Source organism: Ranitomeya imitator, chromosome 1 (assembly GCF_032444005.1).
Source record: "Ranitomeya imitator isolate aRanImi1 chromosome 1, aRanImi1.pri, whole genome shotgun sequence".
Classification (NCBI taxonomy): Eukaryota; Metazoa; Chordata; class Amphibia; order Anura; family Dendrobatidae; genus Ranitomeya; species Ranitomeya imitator.
In genome coordinates this window covers 451,102,117-451,120,679 of record NC_091282.1, presented here as the reverse complement: position 1 = coordinate 451,120,679, position 18,563 = coordinate 451,102,117, and the positions used below count along the sequence as shown (strand labels likewise).

The following is an 18,563-nucleotide window of genomic DNA, read 5'->3' as shown; positions in this document are numbered from 1 at the left end:
GTACTTACTATCCAAGAGACATTTCAATAAGAAATGTACAATATGCCAAGCTAAACATGCAACATCTCATATACAAGTTTATTAGGACAAAGTTTTTGCAGACTAAGAGGATTTTTTGTGCAATGAGAAGCTCAGGGATACTTTTACAAACAATAGATTAAAATGATAAAAAACACTGTGCTAATTACCATACTAAATCTACCGCACAATGAAGAATGTCATGGACGCCTATCAAAGATGGGATGGATACTTTGGAAAATAGGAACCCAATACTTTCCTATTGAGCAGAACTACTGCTTTGATGTTGTTAAGACAGACTACTGCAGTGAATACCTGTGATTCATGGAAACTCAAAGCAAGGTATTCATCTTCCAACCCCATTTCACTACTCACACTAACAGCAAAAAATGAGTGCCTTTAGGTTCTCAAATCGATATTATAAAAAGCACTCCCAGCATCAAACCCTCTAAAAAAAAGGCATGCTGTATTCGATATAGAATGTAAAGATGAGGATCAGTAAGAAAATGGTGTGTAAAACAAGAAAATTAATATACGATTTATCAATAAAGCCGCTCGTGAAATCAGTCAGATCAGCAATTTTTGGATGCGACATTTTTTAAAATAGCCTGTCTGGACCTGGTCCAAAGCTATGACTTGCAATACTTTTAAGTCATATGGCTTCAAAGTCACATTGTTTGCTTGTGAAATAAGTGTAAATTTATCAAGTATAAGCTGATAATCAATGGAATGAATATTCAGAAGGCGGCTAGAGAATTCTCTGTGTTCTCAACTTCAGAAAATATAACCTCCCACTTCAAATATTACAATACCTCTCTCAGCCATCACTGTATTTCTCAGTCTGTTGCAGGGGAAAAAAACTAAGATCTAAGAACAACTTAAACCACCATACTCCCTACCCCTTTGGTGCGCCTATAACAATGCTTACCCGTATATACTATCTCTGGCCAAGATGTGTTGACCCATGCGACCACTATTCATAGGCCGTATCACTTACACGGGACTGGTCATTGCTAAAGGCGAGGTATGAGGGTGACCAGGAAAGCAAACTAATCTCCGGCTAACAATGCCCCCAATACAAATGTGGGACTCATCGGTAGATCTATATTCCAGCTGTTGGTCTCTGTCTGGAAACCACGCGGGCAATGCCATGAATAGCCCTTGATAAGGAAACGTCACAACGGTTCCACTCCTGGGATGAGGTCAGGTGGTGTACGGCAGCCTCTAGTCTTGATTTCAAGCACACTAACGATTTGGCGTTACAATGATTTGTTCATGGAACTAGTGCTTCGTACATTTTTCAAAAAAAAAAAAAAGTCCCATGAGCAGCTTTCCAACACGGCAATGCCTGGCCACAAGTCAAGTTGCTTGTGCTACTATGACCAGTCTTCTTGGCCCAAACACGCTACAATGGCCTATAGTGTGCCCGGGCTCGTCTGGCCTGGTCACATACTACTATTCCACCAGCAGCCATTTTGTGGATGGTTTGTGAGGAAAGTGGCACTAAAAAGTGCAGAAGACCTATAATATACACACGCACACCAAAAAAAAAAAAATCAGGCTCCACAAAGAATTAATTTTAAAAGGCTATGCCCTTTAATAATTGCATCCGATAATAACCTGGCAATCGTAAGAAATAATTGTGCAGTTTGTGATTTTATTCCCCTTGTATGATAAACATTGGGTGAAATAATAAACTACTATTTTAAATTTCTGTTATAGTTTCTTGGTTTTGCATTTACATAGCTACACAAACATACTAAGCATGTATATAAATCAATTCTACATAAAAGTTTGCCAACTTACCTTGTCAAAGGGAATACTATACTTCTTTAGTATTGAAGGAGATATAAGTGTCATTTTGTGTCGGAGAAATGCATCACATCCTTGACAACTACTTGGAAAGAAACCTATGTAGAGAGATCAGACAAGAATATACTTACAGATTTGTGGGTTGAATTATGGTACTTATACTTCATGTGTCAGACCAACTGGATACTTATAATTAAAGAGGACCAGTCACCAATTTTTAATGTTGAACTGTACACACTAGCTGCAGAGAGGAACAAAATTGTTTGTGTTTTTTACTATTTAGCCTCTCCTTTGCAGAGGTATTAGCAATCAATGTATTCAGAACTTAAAGTAAAAAAAAAAAAAAAATAATAATATGTCCAAGTGGGCATTGCCATACAGATTGCACACTCTACAGTGAGACCAGACTGTTAGTGCATGTCTCATATTGAGCCTCTTCTGAACTATAGAGTGGGGGGAAGGGGTTCTTCTTTCCTCTTTGTGTTGCTGCATGCTTATGATTGGTCAGGATCAAAGTGAAGTAGTATTCGTCCCCATAGAAAAATCACTCTTAATATCCAGTAGGACTATATTGCCTGGCCATAGTAAATATTTGGGGTTAGTTATAGCACCTCACTTCTCTTATTTTCCCATCACGACTCTCATTTTCCCCCCTCACATCTCTCATTCCCCCCTAACACTTGTCATTTCGATCTCACATCTGTCATTTTCCGATCACTCCACTATTTTCCCTCACTCCTCTCATTTTGCACTCACACCTTTTCATTTTCACCTCACACCCCTCATTTTCACCTCAGTATATACAGGTTTGTCATCTCCCTTATATATAGTATGCACCTGTAAGTCACTTCATGTATATAGTATATACCTGTATGTCATCTCCCTGTAAATAGTATATACCCATGTGTCATCTCCTTCTGTATATAGTATATACCTGTATGTCATCTCTTCTGTATATACTATATACCTGTATGTCATCTCCTGTATATAGTATATACCTATATGACATCTCCCCTGTATATACCTGGTGTATGTCATCTCCTCCTTTATATACCTATGTGTCAACTCCTCTTTTACATAGGATATACCTGTATGTCATCTCCTCCTGTATATAATATATACCTGTGCGTCATCTCCCCTGTATATACCTGTGTGTCATGTCCCCTGTATATAGTATGTACCTGTATGTCATCTCCTCCTGTATATAGTATATACCTGTGTGTCATCTCCTTCTGTATATACCTGTGTGTCATCTCCTTCTGTATATACCTGTGTGTCATCTCCCCTGTATATAGTATATAGTGTATGTATATGTATATGTGTATATATATATATATATCTATATATCTCATCTCCTCCTGTATATAGTATATGCCTGTGTGTCATCTCCTCCTGTTATAATATATACCTGTGTGTCATCTCCCCTGTATATACGTGTGTCATCTCCCCTGTATATAGTATATACCTGTGTCATCTCTCCTGTATATAGTATATTCATGTGTGTCATCTCCTCCTGTATATAGTATATACCTGTATGTCATCTCCCCTGTTTATAGTATATACCAGTGTGTCATCTCCTCCTGTATATAGTATATACCTGTATGTCATCTCCTCCTGTATATAGTATATACCTGTGTGTCATGTCCTCCTGTATCTACTACATACATCTGCAGGTGGTCGGGCATCTAGGAAATAGATTTCACTAGGGGAACTTGTCAGGGAGTCACAAAAACACTGAACTTTAGGAAGGCAAAGTTTGACCAGCTTAGATATGCCCTTAATCTGGTAGACTGGGACAATATCCTCAGAAATAAGAATACAGATAATAAATGGGAAATGTTTAAGAACATCCTAAATAGGCAGTGTAAGCGGCTTATACCTTGTGGGAATAAAAGGACTAGAAATAGGAAAAACCCAATGTGGCTAAACAAAGAAGTAAGACAGGCAATTAACAGTAAAAAGAAAGCATTTGCACTACTAAAGCAGGATGGCACCATTGAAGCTCTAAAAAACTATAGGGAGAAAAATACTTTATCTAAAAAACTAATTAAAGCTGCCAAAAAGGAAACAGAGAAGCACATTGCTACGGAGAGTAAAACTAATCCCAAACTGTTCTTCAACTATATCAATAGTAAAAGAATAAAAACTGAAAATGTAGGCCCCTTAAAAAATAGTGAGGAAAGAATGGTTGTAGATGACGAGGAAAAAGCTAACATATTAAACACCTTCTTCTCCACGGTATTCACGGTGGAAAATGAAATGCTAGGTGAAATCCCAAGAAACAATGAAAACCCTATATTAAGGGTCACCAATCTAACCCAAGAAGAGGTGCGAAACCGGCTAAATAAGATTAAAATAGATAAATCTCCGGGTCCGGATGGCATACACCCACGAGTACCAAGAGAACTAAGTAATGTAATAGATAAACCATTATTTCTTATTTTTAGGGACTCTATAGCGACAGGGTCTGTTCCGCAGGACTGGCGCATAGCAAATGTGGTGCCAATATTCAAAAAGGGCTCTAAAAGTGAACCTGGAAATTATAGGCCAGTAAGTCTAACCTCTATTGTTGGTAAAATATTTGAAGGGTTTCTGAGGGATGTTATTCTGGATTATCTCAATGAGAATAACTGTTTAACTCCATATCAGCATGGGTTTATGAGAAATCGCTCCTGTCAAACCAATCTAATCAGTTTTTATGAAGAGGTAAGCTATAGGCTGGACCACGGTGAGTCATTGGACGTGGTATATCTCGATTTTTCCAAAGCGTTTGATACCGTGCCGCACAAGAGGTTGGTACACAAAATGAGAATGCTTGGTCTGGGGGAAAATGTGTGTAAATGGGTTAGTAACTGGCTTAGTGATAGAAAGCAGAGGGTGGTTATAAATGGTATAGTCTCTAACTGGGTCGCTGTGACCAGTTGGGTACCGCAGGGGTCAGTATTGGGACCTGTTCTCTTCAACATATTCATTAATGATCTGGTAGAAGGTTTACACAGTAAAATATCGATATTTGCAGATGATACAAAACTATGCAAAGCAGTTAATACAAGAGAAGATAGTATTCTGCTACAGATGGATCTGGATAAGTTGGAAACTTGGGCTGAAAGGTGGCAGATGAGGTTTAACAATGATAAATGTAAGGTTATACACATGGGAAGAAGGAATCAATGTCACCATTACACACTGAATGGGAAACCACTGGGTAAATCTGACAGGGAGAAGGACTTGGGGATCCTAGTTAATGATAAACTTACCTGGAGCAGCCAGTGCCAGGCAGCAGCTGCCAAGGCAAACAGGATCATGGGGTGCATTAAAAGAGGTCTGGATACACATGATGAGAGCATTATACTGCCTCTGTACAAATCCCTAGTTAGACCGCACATGGAGTACTGTGTCCAGTTTTGGGCACCGGTGCTCAGGAAGGATATAATGGAACTAGAGAGAGTACAAAGGAGGGCAACAAAATTAACAAGGGGATGGGAGAACTACAATACCCAGATAGATTAGCGAAATTAGGATTATTTAGTCTAGAAAAAAGACGACTGAGGGGCGATCTAATAACCATGTATAAGTACAGTTAGGGCCAGAAATATTTGGACAGTGACACAAGTTTTGTTATTTTAGCAGTATACAAAAACATGTTCAGAAATAAAATTATATATGTAATATGGGCTGAAAGTGCACACTCCCAGCTGCAATATGATAGTTTCCACATCCAAATCGGAGAAAGGGTTTAGGAATCATAGCTCTGTAATGCATAGCGTCCTCTTTTTCAAGGGACCAAAAGTAATTGTACAATGGACTCTAAGGGCTGCAATTAACTCTGAAGGCGTCTCCCTCGTTAACCTGTAATCAATGAAGTAGTTAAAAGGTCAGGGGTGGATTCCAGGTGTGTGGTTTTGCATTTGGAAGCTGTTGCTGTGAGCAGACAACATGCGGTCAAAGGAACTCAATTGAGGTGAAGCAGAACATCCTGAGGCTGAAAAAAAAGAAAAAATCCATCAGAGAGATAGCAGACATGCTTGGAGTAGCAAAATCAACAGTTGGGTACATTCTGAGAAAAAAGGAATTGACTGGGGAGCTTGGGAACTCAAAAAGGCCTGGACGTCCACGGATGACAACAGTGGTGGATGATCGCCGCATACTTAATTTGGTGAAGAAGAACCCGTTCACAACATCAACTGAAGTCCAGAACACTCTCAGTGAAGTAGGTGTATCTGTCTCTAAGTCAACAGTAAAGAGAAAACTCCATGACAGTAAATACAAAGGGTTCGCATCCAGATGCAAACCATTCATCAATACCAAAAATAGACAGGCCAGAGTTAAATTTGCAGAAAAACACCTCAAGAAGCCAGCTCAGTTCTGGAAAAGTATTCTATGGACAGATGAGACAAAGATCAACCTGTACCAGAATGATGGGAAGAAAAAAGTTTGGAGAAGAAAGGGAATGGCACATGATCCAAGGCACACCACATCCTCTGTAAAACATGGTGGAGGCAACGTGATGGCATGGGCATGCATGGCTTTCAATGGCACTGGGTCACTTGTGTTTATTGATGACATAAGAGCAGACAAGAGTAGCCGGATGAATTCTGAAGTGTACCGGGATATACTTTCAGCCCAGATTCAGCCAAATGCTGCAAAGTTGATTGGACGGCGCTTCATAGTACATATGGACAATGACCCCAAGCATACAGCCAAAGCTACCCAGGAGTTCATGAGTGCCAAAAAGTGGAACATTCTGCAATGGCCAAGTCAATCTCCAGATCTAAACCCAATTGAGCATGCATTTCACTTGCTCAAATCCAGACTTAAGACGGAAAGACCCACAAACAAGCAAGATCTGAAGGCTGCGGCTGTAAAGGCCTGGCAAAGCATTAAGAAGGAGGAAACCCAGCGTTTGGTGATGTCCATGGGTTCCAGACTTAAGGCAGTGATTGCCTCCAAAGGATTTGCAACAAAATATTGAAAATAAAAATATTTTGTTTGGGTTATGCTTATTTGTCCAATTACTTTTGACCTCCTAAAATGTGGAGTGTTTGTAAAGAAATGTGTACAATTCCTACATTTTCTATCAGATATTTTTGTTCAACCCTTCAAATTAAACGTTACAATCTGCACTTGAATTCTGTTGTAGAGGTTTCATTTCAAATCCAATGTGGTGGCATGCAGAGCCCAACTCGCGAAAACTGTGTCACTGTCCAAATATTTCTGGCCCTAACTGTATATAAGGGGACAATACAAATATCTCGCTGAGGATCTGTTTATACCAAGGAAGGTGACGGGCACAAGGGGGCATTCTTTGCGTCTGGAGGAGAGAAGGTTTTTCCACCAACATAGAAGAGGATTCTTTACTGTTAGGGCAGTGAGAATCTGGAATTGCTTGCCTGAGGAGGTGGTGATGGCGAACTCAGTTGAGGGGTTCAAGAGAGGCCTGGATGTCTTCCTGGAGCAGAACAATATTGTATCATACAATTATTAGGTTCTGTAGAAGGACGTAGATCTGGGGATTTATTATGATGGAATATAGGCTGAACTGGATGGACAAATGTCTTTTTTCGGCCTTACTAACTATGTTACTATGTTATAATTCTATAAGGGTCACTTCCTTCCGTCTGTCTGTCTTTCTGTCTGTCTGTCAGATATTCATTGGTCGCGAGACCACTAAGTCATCTGGTTAATTTCGCAATGCATCCTGGGAACAGAAGATGGCGGCTGCCGCACGCCGGAGCTCCGCTGGATCCGAGGAGGGGAGTATAACTTTTTTTAAATTATTTTTTTTTCTTTATTTATTTTTTAACAGGGATATGGTGCCCACACTGCTATATACTACGTGGGCTGTGTTACATACCGCGTGGCTCTGTGCTGTATACTACATAAGCAGTGTTATATACTATGTGGGCAGTGCGATATACTCCATGGGCTGTGCTAGATATTACGTGGCCACTGTTATATACTATGTGACTGGGCAATATACTACGTGGCTCTGTGCTGTATACTACATGGCTGGGCAATATACTACGTGGCTGGGCAATATACTACGTCGCTGGGCAATATACTACGTGACTGGGCAATATACTACGTTGCTGGGCAATTTACTACGTGGCTGGGCAATATACTACGTGGCTGGGCAATATACTACGTGACTGGGCAATTTACTACGTTGCTGGGCAATTTACTACGTGGCTGGGCAATATACTACGTGACTGGGCAATATACTACGTGGGCTGCGCAATATACTACGGGAACATGCATATTCTAAAATACCCGATGCGTTAGAATCTAGTATAGTATATACCTGTATGTCATCTCCTCCTGTATATAGTATATATGTGTGTGTCATCTCCTCCTGTATATAGTATATACCTGTATGTCATCTCCCCTGTATATAGTATATATCCGTATGTCATCTCCCCTGTATATAGTATATATGTGTGTGTCATCTCCTCCTGTATATAGTATATACCTGTGTGTTATCTCCCCTGTATATAGTATATATCTGTATGTCATCTCCTCCTGTATTAGACCGCGTTCACACGTTATTTGCTCAGTATTTTTACGTGTGGAGTTTTGCATGTGGAAAGTTTTGTGCGTAGTGAGTTTTGAGTGGCGACTTTTGTGTTTTGACTTTTATGTGGCATGGTTGGTGTATGTGTGGTGAAATGTGTGCTAAGGGTGATATGTGTTCAAGCACGTGGTAGTGTGTGGCGCATTTTGTGTGTGTGTTCATATCCCCGTGTGTGGTGAGTATCCCATGTCGGGGCCCCACCTTATCAACTGTCCGGTATATACTCTTTGGCGACATCGCTCTCACTCTTCAAGTCCCCCTTGTTCACATCTGGCAGCTGTCAATTTGCCTCCAACACTTTTCCTTTCACTTTTTCCCCCATTATGTAGATAGGGGTAAAATAGTTTGGTGAATTTGAACACGCGGGGTTAAAATTTTGCCTCACAACATAGACTATGACGCTCTCGGGGTCCAGACGTGTGACTGTGCAAAATTTTGTGGCTGTAGCTGTGACGGTGCAGATGCCGATCCCGGACATACACACACATTCAGATAGATAGAGATATATATTCAGATAGATAGATATATTCTGCTCTGTGGCATCTATTACATTAACATTAAGTGTCCAGTTCAATAATAGACAATAGGTAAATTATCCTCTGTTAGATTGCAATATTTTTTTTATTAGTTTTGAATATAAACAAATGCAAAAAATAGCTGAAAATCCTTACTAACCCACCCTTTCCACCCATCAGTAGCAACCATTTCTGGACATTACAATGCGTGTTAAAAAATTTTGTAAAAGCAGAATAGTAAGATATTTAGAGGAGTCATACATAATAGATTTTAAGTTATATAATGGTGAGCTTTGCACACAACATAAATCCCCACTAAGAGGAACACTAAAAAAAATAAGAAAAAAAATATGACAAGTTGGCTTAAAATTTACACACCTATTATCCCAACAGTTGTCTTATATGGAAGTATCATCCCATTCTGCAGCATACATCTTGTTGCTAATATCAGGGTATGACCAATGCTTTTCATATTTACTATAGGCTGCCCTCTTTTTATATATAATACACTCACAAGTTATGGTCAAGATGACATTCTCTTTTCACAGGCGAAGAAGATTGAATCTAATATAATGCAATTAATTTGTGAGCTATGTACAATAAAGGACTATTAACAATTTTACCAAAGCCATCTATGGTTAATTCCTCAACATAATTAGAGACGCCAAGACCGGTATACTTGGTTGTTATATTAAAGACCCAATCCACCAGGTCCAGTACCTGTAACGTTGTGGGCACTCATAACATATGAATTGCTGGCTGCATAGGGCACTAAGGACATTTAGCATCTGAGCTACATCAAATTCTGTGCAAAAACGTTATGGTCCTATAGAACCTATAAGGCTATGTGCACACGTTGTGGATTAGGCTTAGGAATTTCTGGTGCGGATTCTGCCTCTCCTGGCAGAAGACGCACCTGCAGATTTGTTGCTTTTTTTGTGCGGTTCCGCAGCGTTTTTGCTGCAGTTTTCTTGCGGATTTGCTGCGTTTTTTACCCCTGCGGTTTTCTATAATGGAATGGGTAAAAAAACGCTGCAGATTCACAAAAAAGAAGTGACATGCTACTTCTTTTAAACCGCAGCGTTTACGCAGCGGATTTTCCGCAAAGTATGCACAGCATTTTTTTTTCTCATTGACTTACATTGTACTGTAAATCAATTGCGGATCTGCAGTGTTTCTGCACTGCAAAAAACGCTGCGGATCCGCAGAGAATCCGCAACATGTGCACATACCCGCCTGTGATGAGCCTTCAAAGGCATCTTACAGCCTCTGCACCAGCAATGGAAGAGGATGCCACACGTTGAGGGAGCGGACGAAGGTTAGAGTTTATTTTTTTATTAAAGTTGTTGGAAAAGAACTGAAGAATGGGGAACGTTATTACTGCAAGGGCCCATGACTGGGACATTATTACAGTAAGTGGCCAAATACGGGGAACATTATACTAGGAAGAGGCCCAGGACAGGGGACGTTATACTAGGAAGAGACTGAGGATGGGAGACACTATACCATAAGAGGCCATGATAATTATTACAGGAAGGGGTCAAGGCCAGGGGTGAATTATAACTGAAATGATAGGAGCCCAGTATGGGGGCCAATATAACTGAAAGCGACCCATGATAATACCATCATAATATTGGGCCAGGAAAGAGGGTGACATATTGCATTGGTGCCAGGATGGGGAACATTAATACATGGGGTGAACATGTATATTTTTAGAGGACAGATTGCTACATCACCCATACATCTGACTAACATGCAGGAGGGGGCCAGGGTAAAAAAAATTTGAACCGAGGCCCATCGGACTCACATGCCACTGCCAATGGCTAGCTAAAGAATTCAAGCCAATCCACTGTTAATCAGCATGAGGACACTGGGTTTCCAGCCATTTGATGGGACATGACTAGTGCTGTAAAATATAGACACCTGAAAAATTCAAGTTGTAACTAAAGAGAAAATGTAGAAAATGATGAGGAAAGACATGCGGGCATTATTGAAGCATACTCACATGTACACAGACACTCACACATTAAAACCACAAGATTAGTCATATCATTATATAAAGAAACACCAACAAAGAGAAATGTAAGTCCAAAAAATTAGGGATAAGCTTTAACTTGCGTCTTATTTTTAATTTTATATTATGCAAACATACAATGCCTACAAGTAGTATTCAACCCCCTGCAGATTTAGCAGGTTTAATAAGATGCAAATAAGTTAGAGCCTTCAAACTTCAAACAAGAGCAGGATTTATTAACAGATGCATAAATCTTACAAACCAAAAAGTTTTGTTGCTCAGTTAAATTTTTATAAATTTTAAACATAAAAGTGTGGGTCAATTATTATTCAACCCCTAGGTTTAATATTTTGTGGAATAACCTTTGTTTGCAATTACAGCTAATAATCGTCTTTTATAAGACCTGATCAGGCCGGCACAGGTCTCTGGAGTTATCTTGGCCCACTCCTCCATGCAGATCATCTCCAAGTTATCTAGGTTCTTTGGGTGTCTCATGTGGACTTTAATCTTGAGCTCCTTCCACAAGTTTTCAATTGGGTTAAGGTCAGGAGACTGACTAGGCCATTGCAACACCTTGATTTTTTGCCTCTTGAACCAGGCCTTGGTTTTCTTTGCTGTGTGCTTTGGGTCGTTGTCTTGTTGGAAGATGAAATGACGACCCATCTTAAGATCCTTGATGGAGGAGCGGAGGTTCTTGGCCAAAATCTCCAGGTAGGCCGTGCTATCCATCTTCCCATGGATGCGGACCAGATGGCCAGGCCCCTTGGCTGAGAAACAGCCCCACAGCATGATGCTGCCACCACCATGCTTGACTGTAGGGATGGTATTCTTGGGACGGTATGCAGTGCCATCCAGTCTCCAAACGTCACGTGTGTGGTTGGCACCAAAGATCTCGATCTTGGTCTCATCAGACCAGAGAACCTTGAACCAGTCAGTCTCAGAGTCCTCCAAGTGATCATGAGCAAACTGTAGACGAGCCTTGACATGACGCTTTGAAAGTAAAGGTACCTTACGGGCTCGTCTGGAACAGAGACCATTGCGGTGGAGTACGTTACTTATGGTATTGACTGAAACCAATTTACCCTCTGCCATGAGATCTTCCCGCAGCTCCTTCCTTGTTGTCCTTGGGTTAGCCTTGACTCTTTGGACAAGCCTGGCCTCGGCACGGGAGGAAACTTTCAGAGGCTGTCCAGGCCGTGGAAGGCTAACAGTAGTTCCATAAGCCTTCCACTTCCGGATGATGCTTCCAACAGTGGAGACAGGTAGGCCCAACTCCTTGGAAAGGGTTTTGTACCCCTTGCCAGCCTTGTGATCCTCCACGATCTTGTCTCTGATGGCCTTGGAATGCTCCTTTGTCTTTCCCATGTTGACCATGTATGAGTGCTGTTCACAAGTATGGGGAGGGTCTTAAAGGGAACCTGTCACCTGAATTTGGCGGGACTGGTTTTGGGTCATATGGGCGGAGTTTTCGGGTGTTTGATTCACTCTTTCCTTACCCGCTGGCTGCATGCTGGCTGCAATATTGGATTGAAGTTCATTCTCTGTCCTCCATAGTACACGCCTGCACAAGGCAAGATTGCTTTGCGCAGGCGTGTACTATGGAGGACAGAGAATGAACTTCAATCCAATATTGCAGCCAGCGGGTAAGGAAAGGGTGAATCAAACACCCGAAAACTCCGCCCATATGACCCAAAACCAGTCCCGCCAAATTCAGTTGACAGAGTCCCTTTAAATAGTCAGAAAAGGCTGGAAAAAGAGATAATTAATCCAAACATGTGAAGCTCATTGTTCTTTGTGCCTGAACTACTTCTTAATACTTTAGGGGAACCAAACAGAATTCTGGTGGGTTGAGGGGTTGAATAATAAATGACCCTCTGAAAAGACTTTTCACAATTTAAAAAAAAAATAAACAAAGAAAGACATTCTTTTTTGCTGCAGTGCATTTCACACTTCCAGGCTGATCTACAGTCCAAATGTCACAATGCCAAGTTAATTCCAAATGTGTAAACCTGCTAAATCTGCAGGGGGTTGAATACTACTTGTAGGCACTGTATGTGACACGGCAATCACACTGTTGTGTTATAAATTCTGTATCATATCAGCCGTAAATTCTACATAGTTTCCATATTTTGTCAATATTAATGAATGGCAGCTGTTTTTGCGTATGTATTCTATGTAAAACTGGATATTGTTTCTGAAAATGGATATTGTCTGGTCACAGACTGTGGAAATTTATTCTGATGTCAGGAAATGTATTCCACCTTCTAATACAAGTGAATGTTATGGGTATAGAAATAGTGAGAGGCTTGAGAGTAGTCATAAATATGAACTAAATACTTGCTATGCAAAAAGAAAAAAGCACGCGGAATAGAAGGGAAAAAAAAAAAAGCTTTACACAGTTCCAACAGTTAAATGGCAATAAATATGCACATCAGTCAAAATGAATCAAATGGAACAGAGGCAGTCATGTCTGCAATTATGACCATTGTTTTGCAGTATCTTTATGAGCTGAAATCCTAGCCTGTAGTTTCCTTTGTTCACAAAAATATTTTGTACTTTTACAAAATAGAAAACTAGAGTAAATACACAGAAGAAGCTCATGGTAAATATGTACAAATCTATGATGTTACTGTGCCAGTGCATAATATTATGAAGAGTCAGGCACCAGGATAACGAAATACGCTGGTCGCTTAGGCTATGTGCACACGATGCGTGTTTGATGCATTTTCGCGGTGGTTTTTTATGCGAGTAAGTGCTCCAAAAAATGCAATGGAATACTAGAGCAAGGTAAAGTAATGACAATCCTGGTGTGCTGTGCACATGATCAACAAATTTCCATTAATATTGGCAGTGCTCTATTTTCTGCAGCATGTCGATTGTTTTGCATTTTTTCAGCGTTTTTGACTCATTGACTTCAATTTAGTCAGTCAAATCTGCAGCAAAAATGCAGGTGTAAAAAGGTTTGCGTATTTGCTGCCAAAAATGCTGCGATTTGTCAAAGGGAAATGAGGTCAGAAGGAGGAAGTGTGTGTGTAGAGAATGTCTGTGTAGAGAATGTGTGTAGAGAATGTGTGTGTGTGTGTGTGTGTGTGTGTGTGTGTGTGTGTGTGTAGAGAATGTGCGTGTGTGTGTGTGTAGAGAATGTGCGTGTGTGTGTGTGTGTAGAGAATGTGCGTGTGTGTGTGTAGAGAATGTGCGTGTGTGTGTGTGTGTGTGTGTGTGTGTGTGTGTGTGTAGAGAATGTGTGTGTGTGTGTGTGTGTGTGTGTGTAGAGAATGTGTGTGTGTGTGTAGAGAATGTGTGTGTGTGTAGAGAATGTGTGTGTGTGTGTGTGTAGAGAATGTGTGTGTGTGTGTAGAGAATGTGTGTGTGTATAGAGAATGTGTGTGTGTGTGTGTGTGTGTGTGTAGAGAATGTGTGTGTGTGTGTAGAGAATGTGTGTGTGTGTGTGTGTAGAGAATGTGTGTGTGTGTGTTTGTGTGTGTGTAGAGAATGTGTGTGTGTGTGTGTGTGTGTGTGTGTGTGTATGTATGTGTGTGTGTGTGTGTGTGTGTGTGTGTGTGTGTGTGTAGAGAATGTGTGTGTAGAGAATGTGTGTGTGTAGAGAATGTGTGTGTGTATAGAGAATGTGTGTGTATAGAGAATGTGTGTGTATAGAGAATGTGTGTGTATAGAGAATGTGTGTGTATAGAGAATGTGTGTATAGAGAATGTGTGTGTGTGTGTGTGTGTGGAGAGTGTGTGTGTGTGTGTGTGTGTGTGTGTAGAGAGAATGTGTGTGTGTGTGTGTGTGTGTGTGTGTGTGTGTGTGTGTGTGTAGAGAATGTGTGTGTGTGTGTGTGTGTGTGTGTGTGTGTGTGTGTAGAGAATGTGTGTGTGTGTGTGTGTAGAGAATGTGTGTGTGTGTGTGTGTGTAGAGAATGTGTGTGTGTGTGTAGAGAATGTGTGTGTGTGTGTGTGTGTGTGTAGAGAATGTGTGTGTGTGTGTGTGTGTAGAGAATGTGTGTGTATAGAGAATGTGGGTGTGTAGAGAGAGTGTGTGTGTGTGTATATAGAGAGAATGTGTGTGTGTGTATAGAGAATGTGTGTGTGTGTATAGAGAGAATGTGTGTGTGTGTGTGTGTATAGAGAGAATGTGTGTGTGTATAGAATGTGTGTGTATAAAGAGAATGTGTGTGTGTGTATAGAGAGAATGTGTGTGTGTGTGTATAGAGAGAATGTGTGTGTGTGTGTAGAGAGAATGTGTGTGTGTGTATAGAGAGAATGTGTGTGTGTGTGTGTATATAGAGAGAATGTGTGTGTGTGTGTGTGTATATAGAGAGAATGTGTGTGTGTGTGTGTGTATATAGAGAGAATGTGTGTGTGTGTGTGTGTGTGTGTGTATATAGAGAGAATGTGTGTGTGTGTGTATAGAGAGAATGTGTGTGTGTATAGAGAGAGAATGTGCGTGTGTGTGTGTGTGTGTGTGTGTGTGTGTGTGTGTGTGTGTGTGTGTGTGTGTGTGTGTGTATATATATATATATAGAGAGAGAATGTGTGTGTGTGTGTGTGTGTGTGTGTGTGTGTGTGTGTGTGTATATATATATATAGAGTGTGTGTGTGTGTGTGTGTGTGTGTGTGTGTGTGTGTGTGTGTGTGTGTGTGTGTGTGTGTATAGAGAGAGAATGTGTGTGCGTATAGAGAGAGAATGTGTGTGTGTGTGTGTGTGTGTGTGTGTAGAGAGAATGTGTGTGTGTGTGTGTGTGTGTGTGTGTGTGTGTGTGTGTGTATAGAGAGAGCAAAGTACGCCTGCGCTGGAGCCGTGGCTCAAGATCAGAAGAGGACGTCTTGTAATGAAGATGGGAGGCGCTGCAGCGGACCAGAGACGCCCGTTTGACCTGACCAGCAGCGGGACCCCCCCCTAGGTGAGTATAATCTAACGTCTTTTTCTCCTCTTTCAGGTAACATCGGGGAATTATCTACAGCAGGGGTCCCCAACTCCAGTCCTCAAGGCCCACCAACAGGTCATGTTTTCAGGATTTCCTTTGCATTGCACAGGTGATGCAATTATTACCTGGGCAAGACTAAGGAAATCCTGAAAACATGACATGTTGGTGGGCCTTGAGGACTGGAGTTGGGGACCCCTGATCTACAGCATTACAGAATGCTGTAGATAAGCCCCTGATGCCGGTGGGCTTACCTCACCCGCGATTTTCGGGGTGACAGGTTCCCTTTAAAATATAAAATCTTCTCAAAAGTCGGGGGTTGTCTTATATGCCGGGTGTCATCTTATAAGGTGGGTGCGGAGCAATCTGCGGTCGACGTATATAGTGGGGGGAGTGGTCCCGATGACGAGGTGAGGGAGCGCCTCACCAGGAAGGTGTAAGTGAAGCAAACTGTCAGCGTCTGGGATGCCAGGGTTATGCAAAAAAGAGAGAGAGCGGTGCTGTGCCTAGAAAAACACTCCTCTTTCACAAATCTGGGTCACCCTTGTATTCTATTATCTCCTTCTCTGCCTCTGCTTCACTTACACCTTCCCGGTGAGGTACCCCCTCACCTCGTCATTGGGGTCGCTCCCCCCACAATATGCGGCGACCGCAGATTACTCTGCACCTGCCCTATAAGACGACACCTGGCGTATAGGACGACACCCGACTTTTGAGAAGATTTTCAAGGGTTAAAAAGTAGTCTTATACGCCAGAAAATACAGTACATATTCACATACAAAATACATACTCACCGAACGACTAGTCCCCGATACCAATGTCTCCTGCAAACAATCACAAAAAAAAAAAAACTAACATATAATACTATCATGTCCGCAGTGGTCCATTTAATACAGAGTGTCTCATGTTGATCTCACCCAGCCACCGGCGAAACACTGACAAGGAGGTAATCGCTCCCACAGTGTATCACTGAGCCATCGTAAGAGTTCACCGGAGTTTATCAGCTGATCAACTCCGATGCAGTCATTACAGCACCGAAAGTTCTCACACATCAGTAGTGCCGTGAGAGCACCGGAGCTGATGAACTCCAGTGAACTCTCAGGGCGGGGATACAATGCAAGAGCGATTACCTCCTATCAGTGTATTGCCGGAGGCCGGGCAGAGCAGTTACATATCCCGATGTGACTGTTCTACACGTGAGATCGCCGTGGGACACTTGGTATTAAATGGACTATATGTCGGTTTATTATTTTTTTATTGTTTGGAGGAGACAAGGGCGTCGGGGATTAGGCGTTCAGTAAGTATGGTAAATTTAGATTTAATAAAGGAGTCTGTGTGATTATTTCAAATGAAGGAAATTATTATTGGTGTCTTTATTAACCATGTGTGGTGCACTCAAGGACGTAGTGCTGGATACAAGATATATTTCTCCCAGCAAGAATTGGGCTGGATTTTCCCTAAGGGTGAGGCCCTGCAGTGAGGTCACAATCAGGTGACTAGCCCATGCGATAGGTAATTTACCTGTGGGTGGGGTTTTGGTCTTTTTAATGGAGTTTTTTTGTTTGACACATGTTCTGTGTGCAAAGTGCAAGGAGCTAGGCTGGAGTTAGCCCAAATTTGTTTGGTTAGATGGTTAGATTACTTATGCTGCAAAGGTTCACAACAAAACTCAGCAACCAATCTGGAGTATACTTGTTTTTTTTTGGGGGGTTTTTTTTTTACTTACTTTCTGCCACTGACTGTTTCAAGTTTTAATAAACCACTGAAGTTTGGACTGAAAGATTGTGGGTTGCCTCATCACTGTGGCCCTGCCACTGCCTACCAGAGCAAATCCCTACACATGTAACTATAGGATTAGTAATGGATAGGTGTCTTATAGACGCCTCTCCATTACTAACCTATGGGCTTGATGTCACCTGACAATTCAAAGGTTACATCAACTCCACAAATATGAACCCCACTTGCCACCGCTACAGGGCAAGTGGGAAAAGCGAGGCTAAGTGCCAGAATTGGCGCATCTATAAGATGCGCCATTCCTGGGACAGCTGAGAGCTGATGTTTTTAGCCTGGAGGTGCCAATATCCATGACCCCTTTCCAGGCTATTAATATCAGCCCGCAGCTGTCTGCCTAGCCTTTGCTAGTTCGATTTTTATAGGGGGACCCAGTGTCAATTTGTTTCTGGGGTTCCTCTGTAAACTAGCCAGTAAAGACTAAGCAAACAGATGTGAGCTGATATTAAATAGCCTGGGAACCTTTGGCAATTTTCTCCTTCCCAGAATATTACCTTCAGCTCTCAGCTTTCCCTCTGCTGGTTATTAAAATTATGCGGGAGCCCAGGCAATTTTTCTTTTTTTCTTTTTTTTACTCATTAACCCCTTCATGACCCAGCCTATTTTGACCTTAATGACCTGGGCGTTTTTTTGCAATTCTGACCAGTGTCCCTTTATGAAGTAATAACTCATGAACGCTTCAACGGATCTTAGTGGTTCTGAGACTGTTTTTTCGTGACATGTTGGGCTTCATGTTAGTAGTAAATTTAGGTCAATAAATTCTGCGTTTATTTGCGATAAAAATGGAAATTTGGCTAAAATTGTGAAAATTTCACCTTTTTCACATTTTGAATTTTTATTCTGTTAAACCAGAGAGCTATGTGACACAAAATAGTTAATAAATAACATTTCCCACATGTCTACTTTACATCAGCACAA

At 41.3% G+C, this 18,563-nt stretch overlaps 1 protein-coding gene across 1 annotated transcript in view; it reads right to left on the bottom strand.

Annotated features, from left to right (window-relative positions):
• Positions 1-18,563, bottom strand: part of KDM4C (lysine demethylase 4C) — a 606,931-nt gene that overhangs the window by 419,554 nt on the left and 168,814 nt on the right. The window contains exon 7 of the mRNA XM_069764494.1: positions 1,825-1,928. Coding sequence (XP_069620595.1) covers positions 1,825-1,928 — 104 coding nt within the window. The remainder of the gene's footprint in view (positions 1-1,824; positions 1,929-18,563) is intronic.